General features: G+C 34.7%; 2 protein-coding genes and 1 pseudogene across 4 annotated transcripts; 1 reads left to right on the forward strand and 2 right to left on the reverse strand.

Annotated features, from left to right (window-relative positions):
* The first annotated feature begins 1,297 nt into the window (after window positions 1–1,297).
* Window positions 1,298–5,049, forward strand: LOC127805705 (probable sulfate transporter 3.5; annotated as a pseudogene).
* Window positions 5,050–6,793: 1,744 nt separating this feature from the next.
* LOC127806062 (probable sulfate transporter 3.5) lies at window positions 6,794–12,168 on the reverse strand. Its single transcript, XM_052343053.1, has 12 exons — window positions 11,795–12,168; window positions 10,768–10,975; window positions 10,450–10,621; window positions 10,010–10,075; window positions 9,805–9,918; window positions 8,827–8,943; window positions 8,529–8,655; window positions 8,145–8,431; window positions 7,844–8,034; window positions 7,658–7,728; window positions 7,400–7,476; window positions 6,794–7,123 (listed from the first exon to the last, which is right to left on the reverse strand). Exons 1-12 carry the CDS (start codon window positions 12,108–12,110, stop codon window positions 6,959–6,961), a joined length of 1,911 nt encoding a protein of 636 aa, XP_052199013.1. The 5' UTR covers window positions 12,111–12,168; the 3' UTR covers window positions 6,794–6,958.
* Window positions 12,169–15,886: 3,718 nt separating this feature from the next.
* LOC127806060 (probable sulfate transporter 3.5) lies at window positions 15,887–22,024 on the reverse strand. Of its 3 annotated transcripts, XM_052343052.1 has the most exons (13): window positions 21,646–22,022; window positions 21,208–21,415; window positions 20,892–21,063; window positions 20,446–20,511; window positions 20,247–20,360; window positions 19,308–19,424; window positions 19,010–19,136; window positions 18,622–18,908; window positions 18,321–18,511; window positions 18,136–18,206; window positions 17,883–17,959; window positions 17,398–17,585; window positions 16,272–16,420 (listed from the first exon to the last, which is right to left on the reverse strand). In XM_052343052.1, exons 1-12 carry the CDS (start codon window positions 21,959–21,961, stop codon window positions 17,406–17,408), a joined length of 1,926 nt encoding a protein of 641 aa, XP_052199012.1. In that variant the 5' UTR covers window positions 21,962–22,022; the 3' UTR covers window positions 16,272–16,420; window positions 17,398–17,405. The 3 variants fall into 3 exon arrangements, with proteins under 3 accessions (XP_052199010.1, XP_052199012.1, XP_052199011.1); XM_052343050.1 differs by lacking the exon at window positions 17,398–17,585 and having other exon boundaries at window positions 15,887–16,420; window positions 21,646–22,024; XM_052343051.1 differs by lacking the exon at window positions 16,272–16,420 and having other exon boundaries at window positions 17,324–17,585; window positions 21,646–22,021.
* Between the last annotated feature and the right edge of the window lie 608 nt (window positions 22,025–22,632).

Here is a 22,632-nt window from a genome sequence, read left to right on the forward strand (position 1 = left end):
ATTTCATGTACTTATAAATCTGCTATAATTATATATGTTTATTTAAATATCCTAAATACTAAATTAATTTTTTGATCATAAATACTTAATTCATGTTGAATAGATTTAACTAATATATCATTAAATATTATAGATACATTATGGGATTATTAATATTGCATAAGAATTTAATTAGGCTTAGGATTGCCATCTACTCGCTGCTTTCTTCTATTGTTGCAATTTTGATCTTTTCAATTGTAATTATAAATTATTTAATAATTTTATTAATTGTATAACAAGATTATAATTAGTTACTCATTGAATTTATTTGGGTCATTTTCAATTAAGTAATTTATATAAATCATTAATCTTCCTTTCATAGAATTTCTCCATTATTCATATCATTCCGTATTTCAAAAATATATGAAAAAACGGCACCAAATGCTAGTATTATCCTAGTATAGCACATATATTATTTAATCAATCAAATATTTTGGACGAAAAATACATAAATCCCATATACTTCAAAAGTCAATTTAATTCATAAAATATTTGAAAACTAAAAGAGGTTATGTATTTCTTGTGACTACTGCAATAGTTAGGTATTATTAATCTCTGTTAGTTAGGTATTTATACTCAATTGAAACTTTAATCACATAGTTACTTATTTCATAGATGTTCGTTAACCATATGTGATTTTAAAATAGCCCACGGCCATGGTGGGCTTCAGCCCACCCATTTTTTTATTTTTTTTTCTAAAAATGGACTTTCTTGCATAAAAAAATAATCCAAGCCCACCCCCAATCAGCGCCCAACCCCAAATCTATTGCCTCTCTACAAACCCTACTCGCTCGCTCGCTCGCTCGCCCTCGCTCTCAATCGATAGCTGGGGAGGTCGCATCTGTGGTTCTCTTGCTCTCGCTGGATTGCTGAAGGCTCCTCTGCTCCTCAACGTCTCCGCCACCTCAACACCGCTGCTGCCTCAACATCACTGCCTTCTCTAGCTCCTCGCTGTCTCAACGCTGCCGTTGCTGCATCACACCGAAATCACTGGTACAAATATGAGTTTCCTTCTTTCATTTCTGCACCCAAACCAAAGGTACACATTTCAATTTCCTTCTTCCATTTCTACCATATTTCAGTTTCCTTTCATCTCTATTATTACCCTTTACTACTTCAAAAATATTTTTATCACTTGTGGGGTTTTGGCCGAAAATTAAAAACCATATCTATGGAAATCCAGCTTTTAGATCTGACCCATTTTTAGATATATTAACCCCCTTGTCTTGACCTTTCAAAAGGTAGGCGCCGATGGTGAAAATCAAGAACCAGACATTTTCCCCGTAAAATCAAGAAAGCAATCCAATACTTCGTCCCAATCTTCCAGTGGCTCCCCAACTACAACCTTCGCCTGCTCCGGTACGATCTTCTGGCAGGAATCACCATCGCCAGCCTCGCCATTCCCCAAGGAGTCAGCTACGCCAAGCTCGCCAACGTCCCTCCGGTCATCGGACTCTGTAAGCCCTTCCGTCGACAACATATGCTTTGACACTGAAATTTCATTCGCTCATACTACTGCCTCGAAAACACAGTCTTAAGTCATAAATCAAAGATACTGAATAAAGATCACTCATGTGTCGTTAGTGCACGCAAGGTGGTAATTGGTTTTGCTTTTAAAAAAAAACTAAATTGTGTTTTAATTTGTTTATATAATATGCAGATTCAAGCTTTGTTCCTCCCCTTGTTTATGCCGTGTTTGGCAGCTCCAAGCATGTTGCTGTTGGAACGGTGGCGGCCTGTTCTTTGCTTATATCATCGACGATCGAAGACAAAGTGTCGCCAAATGAAAATCCGGACTTGTATCTTCACCTGGTTTTCACGGCCACCTTCTTCGCAGGTCTCCTTCAAACGGCTATGGGCTTCTTGAGGTGAGACCTTCGATGAAATTAAGGCTGATTCATGGGCGGCACATGGATTTCGTATCGCATTCGACGAATACCGGATTCATGGGCGGCACCGCCATGGTGATCTGCCAGTTACAGCTAATGGGCATGCTTGGATTGAAGCATTTCACCGAATCACCACCAAGACTGACGTAGTTTCCGTTTTACGTTCAATCTTCAGCCACAGAAATGAGGTTTTACGTTAGTTCCATCCCTTTCATCGAGATTTACTATGACGGTCCCCCCCCCCCCCCCCCCCCCCCCCCCACACACACACACACACACACACACACACACACACGATTTTTTCTAGTATAAATCATGATTGATGATGGTATCATTAGTTATATAACACTTTTTCATTAAATAAGGTTAAGAAGACCATGTGTTATTGTCTTATGTGTCTCGGACATCATCTAATGGGAATGTGACATATAATTGATGATACCGTCATGAGTGACTGACTCATAGTATTACACTTTTTGAATAATGGTACAAGTCATGATTGATGACAGTGTCATTAGTTATGTGACGCTTTCTCATTAAAAAAGACTAAGAAGACCATGTATCATTGTCTTCTATACTTAGCTAGCATCTCCTTTAATGAGGATGTGACACATGACTGATGATACTGTCATCAGTTATTATCAGTCATGACTCATAACATTACTCTTTTGAATAATGGTACAAGTCATAATTAATGATGATATCATTAGTTATGTGGCACTTTATCATTGAAAGGGACTAAGGAGACCATGTGTCATTATCTTTTGTGTCTAGCACATCCTTTAACGAGTATGTAACACATGACTGATGATACCGTCATCAATAATCATGACTCGTAGTATTATTTTTTTAAATAATGATACAAGTTATGATTGATAACGGTGTTATCAGTTATGTGATGCTTCCTCATTAAAGGAGACTAAGGAGACCATGTGTTATTATCTCATATGTCTAGCACCTCTTATAATGAGAATGCGACACATGATTGATGATACCATCATCAGTCATGACTCATCCCATTACTTCTTTTGAATAATGGTACAACTCATGATTGATGACGGTGTCATCAGTTATGTGATGCTTTCTCATTGAAGGAGACTAAGAAGACCATGTGTAACACCTCTTTTAATGAGGATGTGATACATGACTGATGATACCGTTATCAGTCATGACTCATAACATTACTCTTTTGAATAATGGTATAAGTCATGATTAATGACGATGTCATCAATTATGTGACACTTCATCATTAAAGAGGGTTAAAGAGACCATATATCATTATTTCTTGTATTATATCTAGCACCTCCTCTAATGTGGATGTGACACATGACTGTTGCTTAAATGAAGGTCGGCCCTTAGGAAGGACAATAATTAGGCAATAATACATGCTTAATTAATATCTAATCCTAACTTTGTGCAAGATTTAAAATCACTAAATTAATTATTAACTTTAGGCAATAATACATATGATTAATTAAGATATATTTTTATTAATTTTTATAAAATGCAGTGCTAAGAGAGCGTGGTCATGGGTCTAATTTTCTTGGTATTTCTCCAAATCACAAGATATATTGTGAGTTCCTCCCTCACATATTTTTGAAAAACAGTTATAAATAAAATCTTGTATTTATATTAATAATTAAAAATATTATATATAATTAAATTGGAATTTTGACTTTGCAGTCAAAGAAGAAACCAAAGTTATTCTTGGTATCTGCAGTAGCGCTGATGGTGGTGGTGGTTACTGGCGGCCTCTTTGCCTATTTAGCTCATGTCGAGAAGCATGGAATTCAAATCGTATAAAAATTTATCTTGTTGAATTTTTTACGACCCTTCTGTTTTAGGTTGGGCTTCCTATCCGTGGAGCCCTATTGCATGTAGTAAGGCCTGCTAGTTGCAAATTAGGGAAGATACCAAACTCGATGTTATATCTCGATGTCGAGCAGTATCTTGGTGCAGCTGAGCTATCGGGAATCATCGTTCTGCAACTCGGTTCCCCTATATATTTACTTTGCAAACTGCACTTACATTAAAGAAAGGTAAACTTTAATCTTTGATTTTACTTATATATATATTTGATTTGTGAACAATTGAGATTGATGAAGTTTTGCTCTTGCGTTCTTGTCTTTGTTCAAATTTTTTACCATAATTTTGAGGTGGGCTAGAGATGAAGATGATAAGGAGAATGACAATTGAGCATATTTTGTTGGATTTGGGAGGCAAGTTTGATGATCTAAGTAGTAAAGTACAGTTTAATTAAGCTTGGCAAGATTGAACAAGTTTGCATGGCAACAATATTAATGTATATGATGTCTTGTAGATGGCTAGTGATGGCATAATTTTATTTTAATTTTTGTTACTAAAGTTTGTAATACAACATGAATGTTGCTATGCAAGATGTTGATTTTATGTGATTTAAAATTGTTTAAATGATTTTTTCATTTGCATTTTGATTTATTAAATCTGATTGCATACTGTTATATGAAATTGAGAATTATATTATATTCATTTCATTTGAATTTAATTGTTATGCATATTCTGTTGTTATATAAATCATGTTGGCCATTTGGTTTCATTTGGGTTGAGTTTATTATGGGCCGAGCCTTGTCCATATGTGTTTTCCGTGTTGCATTTGCTGCTGGCCTAGCCCATTTTTCGTCCATTAGATGCTGCTATATAAGGGCTATGTGTTGCCTTAATCTAGACAGATTGCATACTCTCTCTTTCTAAAACCCTAAATCAGCGCCTTCTCTTGAAGCGAGACACATCTTGTGAATCCTTCTCTCGTGTTTTGATCAGTAGGTTATTTCCGTGGTAAGATCATGTGATAAGTGACTTTATTGCTTTAATCTCTATGTTATTTTAAGTGCCTGAGACGTGAGAAATTGGTTGGCTAAAAGAACATATTCGAGGCCTTGATTTTGAGATTGGTTTAGAACATATATTCACTTGTTCTTGTTTTTTGGATTTTGTTTCAGTTGTATTTTTTGCAATATTGTTTTACTTTCGTTTGAAGATCTTGTAACCGATCTGTCGTGAGTAGGATCTATTGATCCAAACACGTATCTCGTTGTGTCACTATTTGTGTGTGTGAGTTGTGTTTGTATTTTTTGTTTCTTTATTCTTGTTTATTGAGCTTAATCTGTGTTTGATCGAAAAATAGGTTGATTCGAAAACCAATACAAAAGTTACATCTATTGACATAAGAGGGGGTGGAAACCTAGTTGAGGTCCTAAAAAACATGGAAGCAATAGAGATTAAGGTGTCCTTCGCCATTCTATAGTTCTTATTCATAATTATATATTATAATTGTCATGATATAATAATAATAATAATGATTTTATACATTTTTTTTCTTTTTATATGAAATGACGTAATTTATAATTAATTACTTATTAAAAATAAAAATATCTAGTGAATTGGGTTACAATTACAAAGAATGCAACTATCATGCCGTTCTATTTAAGAAAAAAAATCCATTAAAGTAACATATGATTACAGAAATGATATTGGTATTTTATTCTAATGACATTTTTTATTCAACATTTTGTAAAACAATCATTTTCCTTGCCCTATTAAGTAAATTTTGCAGGTGGGTTTAGTGAACCCTAGGCTTCAAGTCATGGAGAAGTTGATAGTAACAAATTTAAGAGAAAAAATTGGGGAAGAAAATGTATTCTTATCAATTGAAGATGCAGTAGTGGCATGCAGATTTGCACTTAAAAGATCAAAGCAAGTCAATACATATCAAGGGTGGAATGGTGCAGGTAGAACTTGTAACCCTAAATGTATGTAAATAAAGAAAGATATCCATCCGTTTAGATTGGGTGGAAAAATATATAAATATATATATTAGTTATCCTCAAATTTTGTATCAGCTTTCGTGTTTGATTTTCAAAATTAACTATTCATCAAAAATAAAAGTATCTAGTGAATTGGGTTACAATTACAAAGAATGCAACTATCAGGCGGTTTTAATTAAAAAAAAAATCCATTAAAGGAACATATAATTACAGAAATGATATTGATATTTTATTTTAATGACATTTTTTATTCAACATTTTTGTAAAACAATAACTTTTCTTACCCTATTAAGTAAATTTTGCAGGTGGGTTTAGTGAACCCTAGGTTTTAACGAAAAAAAATGCTATTTGTACAGAAAATTTTTTTACAGAATACTTACATGATGATATATCGCGATATTTTGACAATAAAATATCGCGATATTTTGATTCCTGTTCATCTCCTTCTCCCTCTCCCCCATTCCCTCGCCGTTGCAACCTCACCTACCGTCGCCTCGCCACTGCAACTTTCGGCGCCTCGCCCCGTCGCCTCATCGCATCGTGTCGCCTCAGTTGCCTCGCCTCGCCACTGCCACCGCCGTCGCTTGTCGCTGCTATCGCCGTCGTTGGGGCCGATGGTGTGAGAGGGAGAGCGAGAGAGAGACATGGAGAGAGATGTTTTAGGCATTTGGATCATTAATTGCAGGGGTAAAATGGATATTTTGACTCTTCTGTAAATATTTCTGTAATATATGTTCTGCACAAATATGACTCTCTCTAATATATGTTCTGTAAATATATGTTTTGCAGGTGGGTTTAGTGAACCCTAGGTTTTAATGAATCAGGCAGTTATCGATGTCTGCAGTTATAGTTTATTTATTTATTTTGTCTCCAGCAGCAGATTTGTTTGGGATCTGTCACCTCACTAGGAGGAGCACCGACCGTATCCACAAAAGGCATACAGTCAGCCACCACTTCATCCTGTAAACCAGCCGTTCAGATAACTGAAGGATCCAAAATTTAAGTGTGAAAAGACATTAGGCTGATGATTTTAATCAAAAGATTGAAAACCACAACCACAAGGACAAAAAAAGGCTGATGATTTTATTCAAAAGATTGAAAACCAAACATGAAAGCTGATACATAACTTGAGGATAACTAATATATATATTTTCTTACCCAATCTAAACGGATGGATGCCTTTTTTTCATTTACATACATTTAGGATTACAAAAGCTAACTGCATAATTACACCCTTAACGTATCAACTTGTTTTGATCTTTTGAGTGCAAATCTGCATGCCTCTACTGCATATTCGATTGATAAGAATACATTTTCTTTTCCAATTTTCTCTACGAATTTTGATACTATCAACTTCTCCATGACCTCAAGCCTAGGGTTCACTAAACCCACCTGCAAAATTTACTCAATAGGGTAAGGAAAATGATAGTTTTACAAAATATTGATTAAAAAATATCGCTAGGGTAATGGATTTTTTTTTCTTAATTAGAATGACACGATAGTTGCATTCTTTGTAAATGTAACGGAGTTTGGTAGATACTTTTATTTTTGATGAATAGTTAAATATAAATTATGTCATTTCATATAAAAAGAATATATGTATAGTTATTATTAAATCATGGCAATTATAATAATTATGGATAAGAACTAAAGAACGGTGAAGGGCACCTTAATCTCTCTTGCTTCCATATTTTTTAAGAGCTCAACTAGGGTTTCCACCCCAGTTATGTCAATGGATGTAACTCCTGCATAGCAACATTCATCTTGTATTAAACTTACAGTAACACAAATCAGAATAAAATTGTGCCATCACTAGCCATCTACAAGAAATCATAAACATTAATATTGTTGCCATGTAAACTTGTTTCAATCCTGCCAAGCTTAAGTAAACTGCAATTTACTACTTAATTAGATCATCAAACTTACCTCCGAAATCCAACAAAAGATGCTCAATGTCATTCTCTTTATCCTCTTCATCTCTAACCCACCTCAAAATTCTGGTAAAAATTTTGAACAAAGACAAGAACGCATGATCAGCACAACTTCATCAATCTCAATTGTTCACAAATCAAATATATATATATAAGTATAAAATAAAAAATTAAAGTTTACCTTTCTCTAATGTAAGTGCAGTTTGCAAAGTAAATAGGGGAACCGAGTTGCACAACAATGGTTCCCGGCAGCTCGGTTGCGCCAGGATATTGCTCGACGTCGCGATATAATGTTGAGTTTGGTACCTTCCCTAGTTTGCAGCTAGCAGGCCTTGCCACATACAGTAGGGCTCTAAGGATGGAAAGCCCAATCTGAAACGGAAAGGTCGTGAACAATTCAACAAGGTAAATTTTTATACAAAATGATGCGACTCATTAGTGATCAATCACATATCGATGTGCTATATATATATATAGCTTACGGATAACATGAGGCCAATGTCCATGCTAATGAAGGAGACGCCAAAGAAAGCGACCATGCAGATGCAGAAATCGAATTTGTCAGTCTTGAAGAGGTGATAGGCCTTCTTGTACTTGATCAAGCCGAACATAGCTGACATGATAATGGCGGAAAGGGCGACGAGAGGGGTGTAGCGAAAGAGATGAGCTAGCAAGAGAAGGGTGAGCATCATGCAGAGGGACATCACCACGTTCGACATTGCTGTCTTGCACCCAGCGTTGAAGTTGACAGCGGTTTTAGAGAATGGCCCTGCAGATTAATTAAGAAACCGTCGTCTGGAAACGTTAAAAGAAAATCCTTTTATTCGTTTCTCAATCAAATTCTTTATCAGGTTTCGGATAGGGACCTGTAGTCAAGTAACAAGAAGTGAGGGAGCCGACTATGTTCATCAAACCGATGGCAATCATCTCCTTGTTCCCATCAATCTGTTCATTCTTCATTATGGCAAAGCTCCTTCCAATTGCTATTCCCTCCTGCAGTAACATTAATATTTTAATTTTAACATTGTATATATATATATATATAAATACATATGTTTGGAAACAACTGTATATAGTTAAGGAGTTACCCATTTGAACCTTTATTATGACAAAGTAGGAAAAAGCGTGATTTTAAATTTTAATGATGAAGTTCTTGGTTCTTACAGCAAGAGCCACCATGGCCGTGATGATCCCAGCTTGCAGAGGGGCTGATATGTACTTAGCGTCAAAGTTTAGGTCCTTAATGGAAAGGGGATTCAACCCTTTTTTCAGGTCACCAACCTGCAATCCCAAGCCCAAAGAAAGTTAATTTAGAAGATTTCTAAAAGACAAAATTAAAGGAAAATAATTCACTTGCTTTTAAGAATAATAAACTAAAAAGGTTGTCCCTTTCTTCGGCATAAATGTATTTGTTGTCTTCTCTTTTATTCAATTAAATAAAAAATATATATAATTCAAGCTTTAAGATCATGAGTCCCAGTAATTTCTTTTGCCATTCAGTCTAATACATCTATAAAATTTAGTCTATACATACATAATGTACATGATGGATAGGTTATCGTGCATGTTTAAAAAACCAGACCTAGCTATTCTTTTCATTAGTCCAAATAAATGATATAAGCATTTTTAGATTACTTTTTTGCCCTTTTACATGAACAAATACAGAATCCAGAACCTATACCTAGCATATGGGGATGTAAGTACCTGGCTTTAGGCCGGCCCGTCCAGCCCAAGCCCAATATTTGAGCCGAAAATGATTCTATGGATTGGCCTAGTTGGAAATGGGCCAAAGTGAACAAAAAATAGGAAAAACAAGGCTTTAAGCCGGTCCACTGGTGTGATCGGACCTGGCTTTAGGCCGGTCCACTGGTGTGATTTTGAAAAGGACAAAAAATAGGAAAAACAAAAGAAGGAAAATTTTGTTGGGTGTGTAAAGTGACCTATTATCTAATAATTAAAATTTGATCACATTATTAAAGACTTTTTAATTTGGTTTTATTATTTATTAAATAAAAATTATTTTAATCTTCTGTTACCAGATTAATTGTGAAGGAAAGTAATTAATGATTAATTCAAAGGTCAAAATACAGATTAGTAAAAAAAATAAAATAAAATAAAGAGAGGCAATTAAAGGGAACTAACAATTTGAATTCCATGCTTCTCGGCATGAGCTAAGTAGGCAAAGAGGCCACCGGTAACCACCACCACCATCGGAGCTACTGCGGATACCCAAAATAGCTTTGGTTTCTTTTTTGACTGCAAATTAAAAATCCTAATTTAATTATTGATATAAATACAAGCTATTATTTGTAACATTTTTCAAAATATACATGAAGAAGGAACTCACAAAATATCTCGTGACTTGGAGAAATACCAAGAAAATTATACCCACGACCACGCTCTCTCCTCGCCACTGTATTTTACAAAAATTAATAAAAATATATAAAAAATAATTAACAAATTAAATTTCATATAACTGCATCATGTGCTATGATGTACTATTGTTATTAATTAAAATTAATAAAGATTAGGGTTGGATATTAATTAATTAGGCATGTATTATTGTCTAATGATTGTCCTTCCGAAGGAAGGGCCTTCGTTTAAGCCACGGATGCTATAGAAAAAACCGTGGACGGATACGTGGGGGAGTCTAAACGTCATGGTAAATCTCGAAGAAAGTGATGGAACAACAGAGAAAATAATTTTGATTATTAACATAATTTAATTGTAATATATTTTAAAATAACAATTCAGTCAAATGATTTATATTATGTATGGCCGTAAAACCTCCTTTCTGTTGCTGAAGATTGAACGTAAAACCGAAACTACGTCAGTTTTGGTGGTGAAATGTTTCAATCCAAACATGCCCTTCAGCTGTTGCAGGCAGATCAGCATGGCGGTGCCGCCCATGAATCCGGTGATCGCCGAATGCGATAAGAAATCCACCAATATTCCAAGCCTGCACGAACATCACTAAAATCTGTAATTAATCACTGGAGATTATAATAAATTTGAAGAGATTCAATTGTCAATTTAAAGTGTGAGTATATGTGTGTGTGTGTGTGTGTCCATCAGCTTCTTCCTTAATTTCGTCGAAGATCTCACCTCAAAAAGCCCATGGCCGTTTGAAGGAGACCTGCGAAGAAGGTGGCCGTGAAAACCAGGCGAAGATACAAGTCCGGATTATCATTTGGCGACACTTTGTCTCCGATCGTCGATGATATAAGCAAAGAACAGGCCGCCACTGTTCCAACAGCAACATGCTTGGAGCTGCCAAACACGGCATAAACAAGAGGAGGAACAAAGCTTGAATCTGCATATACAAACAAAGTTAAAACCACGATTTAGTTTTTTTTTCAAAGCAAAGCCAATCACCGCCATCCAAGTGCTAAAAATGACTCTCAAGGATCTCCGACATAGATCAATTGACAAAGGAAGAATGTACTGGGTATTGTTTTTTAGGTTCTCAGATTCTGTATTTGAGTTCTGATCAAGAAATAGTTCAGCAGGTAAGGAATGATCCTGAAAAATAAAAAATGCTTGTCATCCTCACGTTTGCGGTTGTGCTAGGGGTCGAAACCTGTCTGCTAGATTTCTTGATTTACCTATCCTGCTAAAATCATGGGCGGAATAGCGGGGGCGCTCGTGATGATGAGTTAACCAAAAAAAAAAAATACTGACTCTCAAGGTCAGATTTAGAAATTTATATAAAAAGAGATTGAAATTTTTTTTAGATGTAAAATTATATATCACAAATTTTTTTTAGATGTAAGATAGTCAGTAATTTTTTTTAGACTAATTTATTATTAAAATTAATTTTTATATAAAAAAATAATTTTAATTATGACCCGGCATGTAGATCCGCCGCTGCTCATGAGTGATCTCTTCCCAAATTTTTCGAAAATTATTTAGTATCTATGATTTATAACTCAAGACAGTATTATTGTGTTATTATTAATAATCAGTCGCCATTAAAGAAAGCTCCCACCGAATTGACTTATGACTGCGAGACTGCGTTGCCGCTTTAGCATTTCCTTTCCAAAAAATTGTTATTTTTGTTTTTACGTAAAAAAGTCTGTGACTTTAAGATTGGAATTAAAGCATATGTTAATTAGTCGACGGAAGGGCTTACAGAGGCCGATGACCGGAGGGACGTTGGCGAGCTTGGCGTAGCTGATTCCTTGGGGAATGGCGAGGCTGGCGATGGTGATTCCGGCCAGAAGATCGTACCGGAACAGGCGAAGGTTGTAGCTGGGGAGCCACTGGAAGATTGGGACGAAGTATTGGATTGCTTTCTTGGTTTTACCGGAAAATGTCTGGTTCTTGAAGTCGTGGAACGGATCGTCGGGGAAGAGAGTCTCCTTGACGGCCGCCTTGAATGTGGTGGCGAAGCTTCTTGGAGTGGCGAAGCTCACCTTCTGGTCGGCGGATTCAGCTGGACTTGCCATTGCCGGCCGCCACAGAGAGAGATACAGAGCTTGAGAGAGAGAGAGAGAGAGATTGCTGTTCGTTTGAAGTGGTGAAATGTGCGTATTTATAGACGTATTGGGATGGGAAAACCCAAGTGGATAATGTACATTGGTAGGGGTAATTACGTGACATTGGACGGTGACTCATTGAGTTGATTTACAAAGATGAAACTATAATTGGCCCCAAGGTATAGGTGACTTGGTAAGAATAATTGTTATATGAGTGTTAATTTTTTTTATAAATCATCAGTGTCAATTTAGTGAGACACGAATTCAAACTTTTTTCTCCATAATGAGACAATAATTCACTTATGAGATTTATTTTTTCGTGTAATTGAGGAGGACACGAGTATAGGATCACGTAAGGATAATCATTCTAAAAGATAAAACTATAATTTAATGGTTTCGGTCAATTGGGTGCACATTCGTAACTAAAATTATTTTTTATAAAATTATATTATTTATCTTAAAATAATTTTTAATGACAAAAAATAATATAATATAATATATTATTTATTAATATATAATACAAAATGCAACATATGAATTCACCAATAAAGTGTCAAAATTGAGTATATAAAATAGTTGGATATATTATTCATGCAACTATGAGTTAGACAATTTTTAGAGACTAAAATGAAGAGTTATATGGTCTAAACCCTATTTTCATGCATTATCATACCTATTTGTGTGACACAATTAGTCAACATATTAAAATTTTCATAAATTAAAGAAAAACTTATTCCTTAACAAATGGACTTGTTTTTTTTTTTTTTAAAGCCTAGAGATCTAAGCTAGTTAACTGGCAAAATATTCTAAAGAATTTTTTTTTAAAGTTATTTAAAGAATATTCTAGACTTCTTATCCATGCTAGGTTCTGTGGTATCTTATAAATATTAAAATTATGGTGAGTGTGACATTAAATAATTTCATAAAAATTCTGACATTCTTTAAGAAACTTGGAGAATTTATAGAATAAGAAAAATAATATTTACTCATATTTTTTAACACAGAGGTCATCCATTCTTGTATCATGGGTCACTTTAATAATTATTTTTTAATAAATATTTTAATTAATTATTTTTTCATATGCTCTAATATAATATGTAAAAATTAAGTGTTTTGGGTTACTTAGAAATGAAGATAATTTAAGAGAAAATATTTAATTCAAATGTGAGATTAGCTAGCTTATTGTGCTATCACAAGCCAACCATAACAGTTGATAAGAATATATTAAATATTAGTAACAATTGAGATTTTTGGTATAAAAAAGAAGTGTCACCCGTCAACCCTATACGGAGGCATTGGCCTACCACTGCCAAGCCGACAAGTTTGATATGATAGGCTTTAAACTAAGTTTCTTGAATCAATCAATCCTGTCTCAGCTGTCTTCTACCGCGCAAGGAATACCTAAGAAAACACTAAACAATCCCATGTCGAAGAAAATTGTGGGAGTGAGTGACGAACCTTATAAAAAACAGCATCGCAAAAAAATATTAAATAACAACCGTAAAGTACTAGAGTATTAAAAAGTTTCAAAACCCAGGTTGAGTGATTAGATTATGATGAGTTGGGATTCATATTAATAGACCATGTAGGTTCGATTTTTTATATATTCTGTATAGTAAAATTAAGTCTTCACTTACAATTTATCTCTTTTGTCAAAATCGAGAACACGAACGACGAAAATAACGTAAGAATGATAATCCTAATGAGAATTACAAGAGTATGGATGTTTGAATCTTAGTGACATTTTAGAAGATAGCATTTAATGTTAAAAGGTAAGTCATTCTTATGGAAGCAATGTTATTATGTGCCCTGTCGCTTGTATGAGAGTCCTATCCGTACGACGTGAAGGTGAGGTTCATGGGAAGGGAAGTTGCTTCCCAAAAGTCCACTCTGAATGTGTATAAACCTGCAACTGTATCTAGATTAATCTAAAAAGTGAACTAGGGGAAATGTTGCTCTTTTTCAAGATTATTTAGGCAAAGCTTGGAACCTGAGTTATAAAAAAAAAAAAAAAAAACACTAAACAAATACAAAATGCGAATTAACGGAGGAAACCGAGCAAAATGCAATAGAACATCTCCTTCTTAATTAATCTGTTTTGTAATGTATTATATATATATATATATATACATAATTCCCACCTCCAACCAATGAATCTCATCGATGTGTTTGTTTTCTAGCCGTTCTTCCTTCCTGTTTCTAGCAAAAGATTATTTAACTCCCAAGAATCAATTTAACAAAGTGATTATTGTGAATGAGTTTGAATATATAGGTTTAACAAAGTGATTTGGATTTGTTTGGTTTAGACTCTTTTTAATCTGATTTCGGAAGAATTATGTAAACTTGATTGGCATTATCCAAGTTTAGATTAATAAATTGAGCCAATGAGCCATTATAAAAGCCACTAAAAATTTAGTCTTTAACTCTAAAATCTTTTGTTTTTTAGTTAATTATCAGCTTGTGTAATTTATCGTTGTTGGGTTCTTTTATTTTTGATATCATAATTTGTACATCATATATATATATAATAGATATTTGTGATTTGGTGTGTTACAGGTTTTGATTACAAATTTTGGGTCCAAAGTTATAGACGTGCACACGATTGAGTTGATTTTGATGAGTTATATAAAACCAGACCAATTAATTAACATAGAATCACTCTTAGTTCTAACTAATTCACTTGCCTAATTAATGAACAGTCCATCAAGCACATTTAGAGGCTGCAAATTAAGGTTTCTCTTGCTATTGTGTTATCAATGGTGATGTATATATCTTTGAACTTATTACAAAGAGAGACAGTACGTAGTATCATTTTCTTATATTAACTGTCACTTTTAGAAACACATCAAGTAGTAGCATTCCCCCAAAATTAAACTATATATAATAGCCTGTATCTCTTCTTCACCAAATAAACCTCCCTCAGTTGGCCATGCACAAGAAGAAACTATACTACGTAGTTGTTACCTGCTTGAATGTGATAGTGTGCAACATCATGGATAGCTTGATATATATATAGATTTAGTGAGAGAGAGAGAGAGAGAGTTTGAAACGCAAGCTGCAACTATGAGCCGTAAAATCTAGTGGCAATAATTTCAGAACCCTTTTAGATATTGTTTCAATAGTCCCAATCAACGTCGATCAAGCAAGCATCAAAGAGGAAGAGTAAATTAAGGAAAAGGTTTATCTGTAAGAAGGTCTGGACAAAGCTTCTGTGGGGCTGCTGGCGTCAAGTTGCCCTCTCTATAGAATTAGCCAAGGAGTCACGATTCATAGATGTCTGTTTCATATAGGATGGCTAATAATTCGGAGAGTTCCAGGAACAATTTGCGACGTTAATTAGACAACTCGATGGACACTTATTTCTGTGTCAATTTCACATCTTGATTAGCCATCCTAATGGAGAAAGCCAATCAACTGCGCATGCCACTAATTTGTGAGTGCGATTTTGTTCACCCTATGTTATTTCCCCCTCCCTCTTTCTATTATTTGTAACCCCTAAAGCACTAGGGGTTACGTTCACCCTCGTTAAAGAGGGTGAACAAAATCGCACTCCTAATTTGTTAGTGTTCACTCTCTAAATAGACTTAAAGACTTTAGTTGCAGTCTGGCCTAACGTAGTTTCAATACCTTTGAAGTGATAAAAAGAAAAAAAAAAACAAAAACAAAAACAAAGGATGAGCCTAAAAATTAAATTTAAATTTAGTGGCAAATGTGTTCAATTTGTCTCCTAAAATCTAATAAAGTGAACTTTTAGAGACAAAATTAATAGAGACAATGGTGTTTTTGCCTCCAAGAATATTCTTAAAGGGTAGATTCTTAAGGGCAATATTACTTTTGACTCTAAAAGTAATAGAGTTAATTTTTCAAACTAAGTTATTAGAGGTATTATCACAAATAGTAAAAAAACGCTGTAGAGGGCTTTTTAAGTTGACCAAGTCATTTACAATTTTACTCTCCTACATTTATAATATTTACACCTCCTATCCCTCTTCTCCCATCATCCCTTCAGCTCCTACTTCATTACGGGCTACCGCTGTGCCAGGTCTCCTCCTCCATAAATGGTCGCCGTCACCGCAAGACACCCAGCACCGTCGCCGTCGCAGCCCAGCACCGTAAGCCTCCCAGCGCCGTCGCCAGATCTTGACGAAGAAACGGTCGTTGCCTCCCTGCGCCATCACCGGATCTAGACGAAGGCACGGTCGTCGCTGTCGCCCAGAGTTGCAAGGCTCCCAGCACCGTCGCAGCCCAGCGCCGCAAGCTTGATCTCCTCGTCGCCGGATCTGTGGATGAGTCATATACATATACTCCCCTCATATATACATATAAGAATAAGAAATTTTATATAATATCTCAACTTAAATATTCAAGATTTGTATGAATTAAATCTAAATTTATAATAAAGTATTGTATTAATATAATTTATTAACATGTAATTGTAAATATTTTAGTAATTGGACATTAATTTATAAATTATGTTATTAAAAATTAATATTTTTCAGAGTTTTATTTATATTATTTAACATCATATTCATTTTTCAAATTCTAATATTTTATCAGATTTTACAAATCAAACATATAGTTTTTAATTAATAACTTAAAAACATATTTATTTAAACACTTATTAGCTTAAATGCTATTAAACAACTTAAACTCTGTCTAATTTAAAAGCTCTAAAAAAAAGTCTAGTCAAACTAAGCATGAATAAGGCGAGGTGCCTGCAAAGCTATTCCACTTTCTTTTTTTGAGTTAAATTTGTTATTATATTTTAAAAATTAAAATTAAATTAATTTTAATAAAAATTAAATACTTGTGATTGTGTAATTATTATGAGAGGGACATGATATTAAAAAAGTATTTATTTATTAATGTGCTTCTGACTCTAAAAATTTAACAATGTATTAACCGATTTAACCTTAATTCTAAAAGTTACAGTAATTTTTTTAAATTCATTCATGAAATTAAATTAAATATATAAAAACTTATTTAACACTTCATTGTGCTATTGAATATACAAAAAAATTGGACACTAGGTATTTGAGAAAAATTTGAATTTTGGTCAGAACAAAGGCTAAAAAATTTGGTCCAATTTAATTTGCCGGTCTAAAATAAAATTTATACACCTTTATACCTAATGGTAAAGCAAGTGACAAAAAGATAACCGAATATGAAAGCTCATACAAAACTTGAGGATAACTAAAATATATATTTTCTCATCCAGTCTAATTAAACGGATGGATGCCTTTCTTCATTTACATACATTTAGGGTTACAAAGTGCATAATTCCACCCCTAACGAATCAACTTGCTTTGATCTTTTGAGTGCAAATCTGCATGCCTCTACTGCATCTTCGATTGATAAGAATACATTTTCTTTCCCAATTTTCTCTACGAATTTTGTCACTATCAACTTCTCCATCACCTGAAGCCTAGGGTTCACTAAACCCACCTGCAACATTTACTCAATCGGGTAAGGAAAACAATACTTTAATATCGTTAGAATGAAATACCAATATATCATTTCTGTTATCATAAGTTATTTTAATGGATTTTTTTTCCTCAATTAAAACGATGTGATAGTTGCATTCCTTGTAACTGTAATCGAGTTTGCTATATAGTTTTATTTTTTATGAATAGTTAATTATGAATTATATCATTTCATATAAAAAGAATATATGTATAATTTTTATTATATCATGGCAATTATAATAATTATGGATAAGAACGATAGAATAGTGAAGGGCACCTTAATCTCTCTTGCTTCCATGTTTTTTAAGACCTCAACTAGGGTTTCCAGCCCGGTTATGTCAATCGATGTAACTCCTGCATAGCAACATTCATCTTGTATTAAACTTACATTAACACAAATCAGAATAAAATTCTGCCATCACTAGCCATCTACAAGAAATCATAAACATTAATATTGTTGCCATGTAAACTTGTTCAACCTTCCCAAGCTTAAACTGCAATTTCCTACTTAATTAGATCATCGAACTTACCTCCGAAATCCAACAAAAGATGCTCAATGTCATTCTTGTTATCCTCTTCATCTCTAACCCACCTCAAAATTCTGGTAAAAAATTTAAACAAAGACAAGAACGCAAGAGCAAAACTTCATCAATCTCAATTGTTCACAAATCAATTATATATATATATAAGTATAAAATCAAAAATTAAAGTTTACCTTTCTCTAATGTAAGTGCAGTTTGCAAAGTAAATAGGGGAACCGAGTTGCAGAACAATGGTTCCCGGCAGCTCGGTTGCGCCAGGATACTGCTCGACATCGCGATATAATGTTGAGTTTGGTACCTTCCCTAGTTTGCAGCTAGCAGGCCTTGCCACGTACAGTAGGGCTCTGAGGATGGAAAGCCCAATCTGAAACGGAAAGGTCGTGAACAATTCAACAAGGTAAATTTTTATACAAAATGATGCGACTCATTAGTGATCAATCACATATCGATGTGCTATATATACATATAGCTTACGGATAACATGAGGCCAATGTCCATGCTAATGAAGGAGACGCCAAAGAAAGCGACCATGCAGATGCAGAAATCGAATTTGTCAGTCTTGAAGAGGTGATAGGCCTTCTTGTACTTGATCAAGCCGAACATAGCTGACATGATAATGGCGGAAAGGGCGACGAGAGGGGTGTAGCGAAAGAGATGAGCTAGCAAGAGAAGGGTGAGCATCATGCAGAGGGACATCACCACGTTCGACATTGCTGTCTTGCACCCAGCGTTGAAGTTGACAGCGGTTTTGGAGAATGGCCCTGCAGATTAATTAAGAAACCGTCGTATTGAACCGTTATAAGAAAATCCTTTTATTCGTTTCTCAATCAAATTCTTCATCAACTTTCGGATATATAGGGACCTGTAGTCAAGTAACAAGAAGTGAGGGAGCCGACTATGTTCATCAAACCGAAGGCAATCATCTCCTTGTTCCCATCAATCTGTTCATTCTTCATTATGGCAAAGCTCCTTCCAATTGCTATTCCCTCCTGCAGTAACATTAATATTTTAATTTTAACATTGTATATATATATATATATAAATACATATGTTTGGAAACAACTGTATATAGTTAAGGAGTTACCCATTTGAACCTTTATTATGACAAAGTAGGAAAAAGCGTGATTTTAAATTTTAATGATGAAGTTCTTGGTTCTTACAGCAAGAGCCACCATGGCCGTGATGATCCCAGCTTGCAGAGGGGCTGATATGTACTTAGCGTCAAAGTTTAGGTCCTTAATGGAAAGGGGATTCAACCCTTTTTTCAGGTCACCAACCTGCAATCACAAGCCCAAAGAAAGTTAATTTGGAAGATTTCTAAAAGACAAAATTAAAGGAAAATATTTCACTTGCTTTTAAGAATAATAAACTAAAAAGGTTGTCCCTTTCTTCGGCATAAATGTATTTGTTCTCTTCTCTTTTATTCAATTAAATAAAAAAATATATAATTCAAGCTTTAAGATCATGAGTCCCAGTAATTTCTTTTGCCATTCAGTCTAATACATCTATAAAATTTAGTATATACATATATAATGTACATGATGGATTGGTTATCGTGCATGTTTAAAAAATCAGACCTAGCTATTCTTTTCACTAGTCCAAATAAATGATATAAGCATTTTTAGATTACTTTTTTGCCCTTTTACATGAACAAGTACAGAATCCAGAAGCTATACCTAGCATATGGGGATGTAAGTACCTGGCTTTAGGCCGGCCCCTCCAGCCCTAGCCCAATATTTGGGCCGAAAAAGATTCTGTGCTAGGCAAGAAGAAAGGAATGTTCTGTGGATTGGCCTAGTTGGAAATGGGCCGAAGTGAGCACAACATACGGCCCACTGCGATTTTGAAAAGGACAAAATAGGAAAAACCAGAGGAGAAGGAAAATTTTGTTGGGTGTGCAATGTGACCTATTATCTAATAGTTAAAATTTGATCACATTATTAAAGACTTTTTAATTTGGTTTTATTATTTATTAAATAAAAAAATATATTTTAATCTTCTGTTACCAGATTAATTGTGAAGGAAAGTAATTAATGATTAATTAGAAGCTCAAAATGCACATTAATAAAAAAAAATAAAGAGAGGCAAAGGGAACTAACAATTTCAATTCCATGTTTCTCGGCATGAGCTAAGTAGGCAAAGAGGCCGCCAGTAACCACCACCACCATCGGAGCTATTGCAGACACCCAGAATAGCTTTGGTTTCTTTTTTGACTGCAAAATTCAAAACCCTAAATTAATTATATATATTTAATTATTAATATAAATACATATAATATCTCGTGAAGAAGGAACTTACAAAATATCTCGTGACTTGGAGAAATACCAGGAAAATTATACCCACGACCACACTCTCTCCTCGCCACTGCATTTTACAAAAATTAATAAAAATACGTAAAAAATAATTGACAAATTAAAATTTTATATAACTGTATCATGTGCTATGATATACTATTGTTATTAATTAGAATTAATAAAGATCAGGGTTGGATATTAATTAGGCATGTATTATTGCCTAATGATTCTCCTTCCTAAGGAAGGGCCTTCGTTTAAGCAACGATGCTATAGAAAAAACCGTGGACGGATACGTGGGGGAGTCTAAACGTCATGGTAAATCTCGAAGAAAGTGATGGAACAACAGACAAAGTAAATAATTTTGATTATACATATTAACATAATTTAATAGTTATATATTTTAAAATAACAACTGACTCAAATGATTTATATTATGTATGGCCGTAAAACCTCATTTCTGTGGCTGAAGATTGAACGTAAAACCGAAACTACATCAGTCTTGGTGGTGAAATGCTTCAATCCAAACATGCCCTTCAGCTGTTGCAGGCAGATCAGCATGGCGGTGCCGCCCATGAATCCGGTGATCGCCGAATGCGATAAGAAATCCACCAATATTCCAAGCCTGCACGAACATCACTAAAACCTGTAATTAATCACTGGAGATTATAATAAATTTGACGCGATTCAATTGCCACTTTAAAGTGTGAGTATATGTGTGTGTGTGTGTGTGCATCAGCTTCTTCTTTAATTTCGTCGAAGATCTCACCTCAAGAAGCCCATGGCTGTTTGAAGGAGACCTGCGAAGAAAGTGGCCGTGAAAACCAGGCGAAGATACAAGTCCGGATTATCATTTGGCGACACTTTGTCTCCGATCGTCGATGATATAAGCAAAGAACAGGCCGCCACCGTTCCAACAGCAACATGCTTGGAGCTGCCAAACACGGCATAAACAAGGGGAGGAACAAAGCTTGAATCTGCATATACCAACAAGTTAAAAGCACGATTTAGTATTATTGTGTTATTATTAATAATCAGTCGCCATTAAAGAAAGCTCCCACCGAATATTCACCTATGACTGCACGAATGCATTGCCGCTTTAGCATTTCCTTTTCAAAAAATTGTTATTTTTGTTTTTACGTAAAACAATCTGTAACTTTAAGATTGCAATTAAAGCATATATATGTCAGTCGACGGAAGGGCTTACAGAGGCCGATGACCGGAGGGACGTTGGCGAGCTTGGCGTAGCTGATTCCTTGCGGAATGGCGAGGCTGGCAATGGTGATTCCGGCCAGAAGATCGTACCGGAACAGGCGAAGGTTGTAGTTGGGGAGCCACTGGAAGATTGGGACGAAGTATTGGATTGCTTTCTTGGTTTTACCGGAAAATGTCTGGTTCTTGAAGTCGTGGAACGGATCGTCGGGGAAGAGAGTCTCCTTGACGGCCGCCTTGAATGTGGTGGCGAAGCTTCTTGGAGCGGCGAAGCTCACCTTCTGGTCGGCGGATTCAGCTGGACTTGCCATGGCCGGCCGCCACAGAGAGGGATACGGAGCTAGAGCTAGAGAGAGAGAGAGAGAGAGAGTTTCTTGTTCGTTTGAAGTGGTGAAATGTCCCTATTTATAGACGTATTGGGATGGGAAAAGCCAAGTGGATAACAAACATTGGTAGGGTAATTGCGTGTGACATTGGACGGTGACTCATTGAATCGAGTCAGTCACATCCGTTGCTAAAATTATTTTTTACAAAAATTATATTAATTATTTATCTTAAAATAATTTCCAATAACAAAAAATAATATAATATAACATAATTTTCATTAATATATAATACAAAATGCAACATATCGAATATCTTTTCAAGTGTCAAAATTGAGTATATAAAATAGTTGGATATATTACTTCATGCAACTATGAGTTAGACAATTTTAAGAGACTGAAATGAAGAGTTATATGGTCTAAACCCTATTTTCATGCATTTGTGTGACACAATTAGTCAACATATTAAAATTTTCATAAATTAAAGAAAAACTTATTCCTTAACAGATAGACTTGTTTTTTTTTTTTTAAAGCCTAGCAATCTAAGCTAGTTAATTGGCAAAATATTCTCTTTTTTGTTAAGTTATTTAAAGAATATTCTACACTTCTTATCCATGCTAGGTTCTGTAGTATCTTATAAATATTAAAATTATTGTGAA

The sequence above is a fragment of the Diospyros lotus genome, chromosome 7 (genome assembly GCF_014633365.1).
Source record: "Diospyros lotus cultivar Yz01 chromosome 7, ASM1463336v1, whole genome shotgun sequence".
Taxonomy (NCBI): domain Eukaryota; kingdom Viridiplantae; phylum Streptophyta; class Magnoliopsida; order Ericales; family Ebenaceae; genus Diospyros; species Diospyros lotus.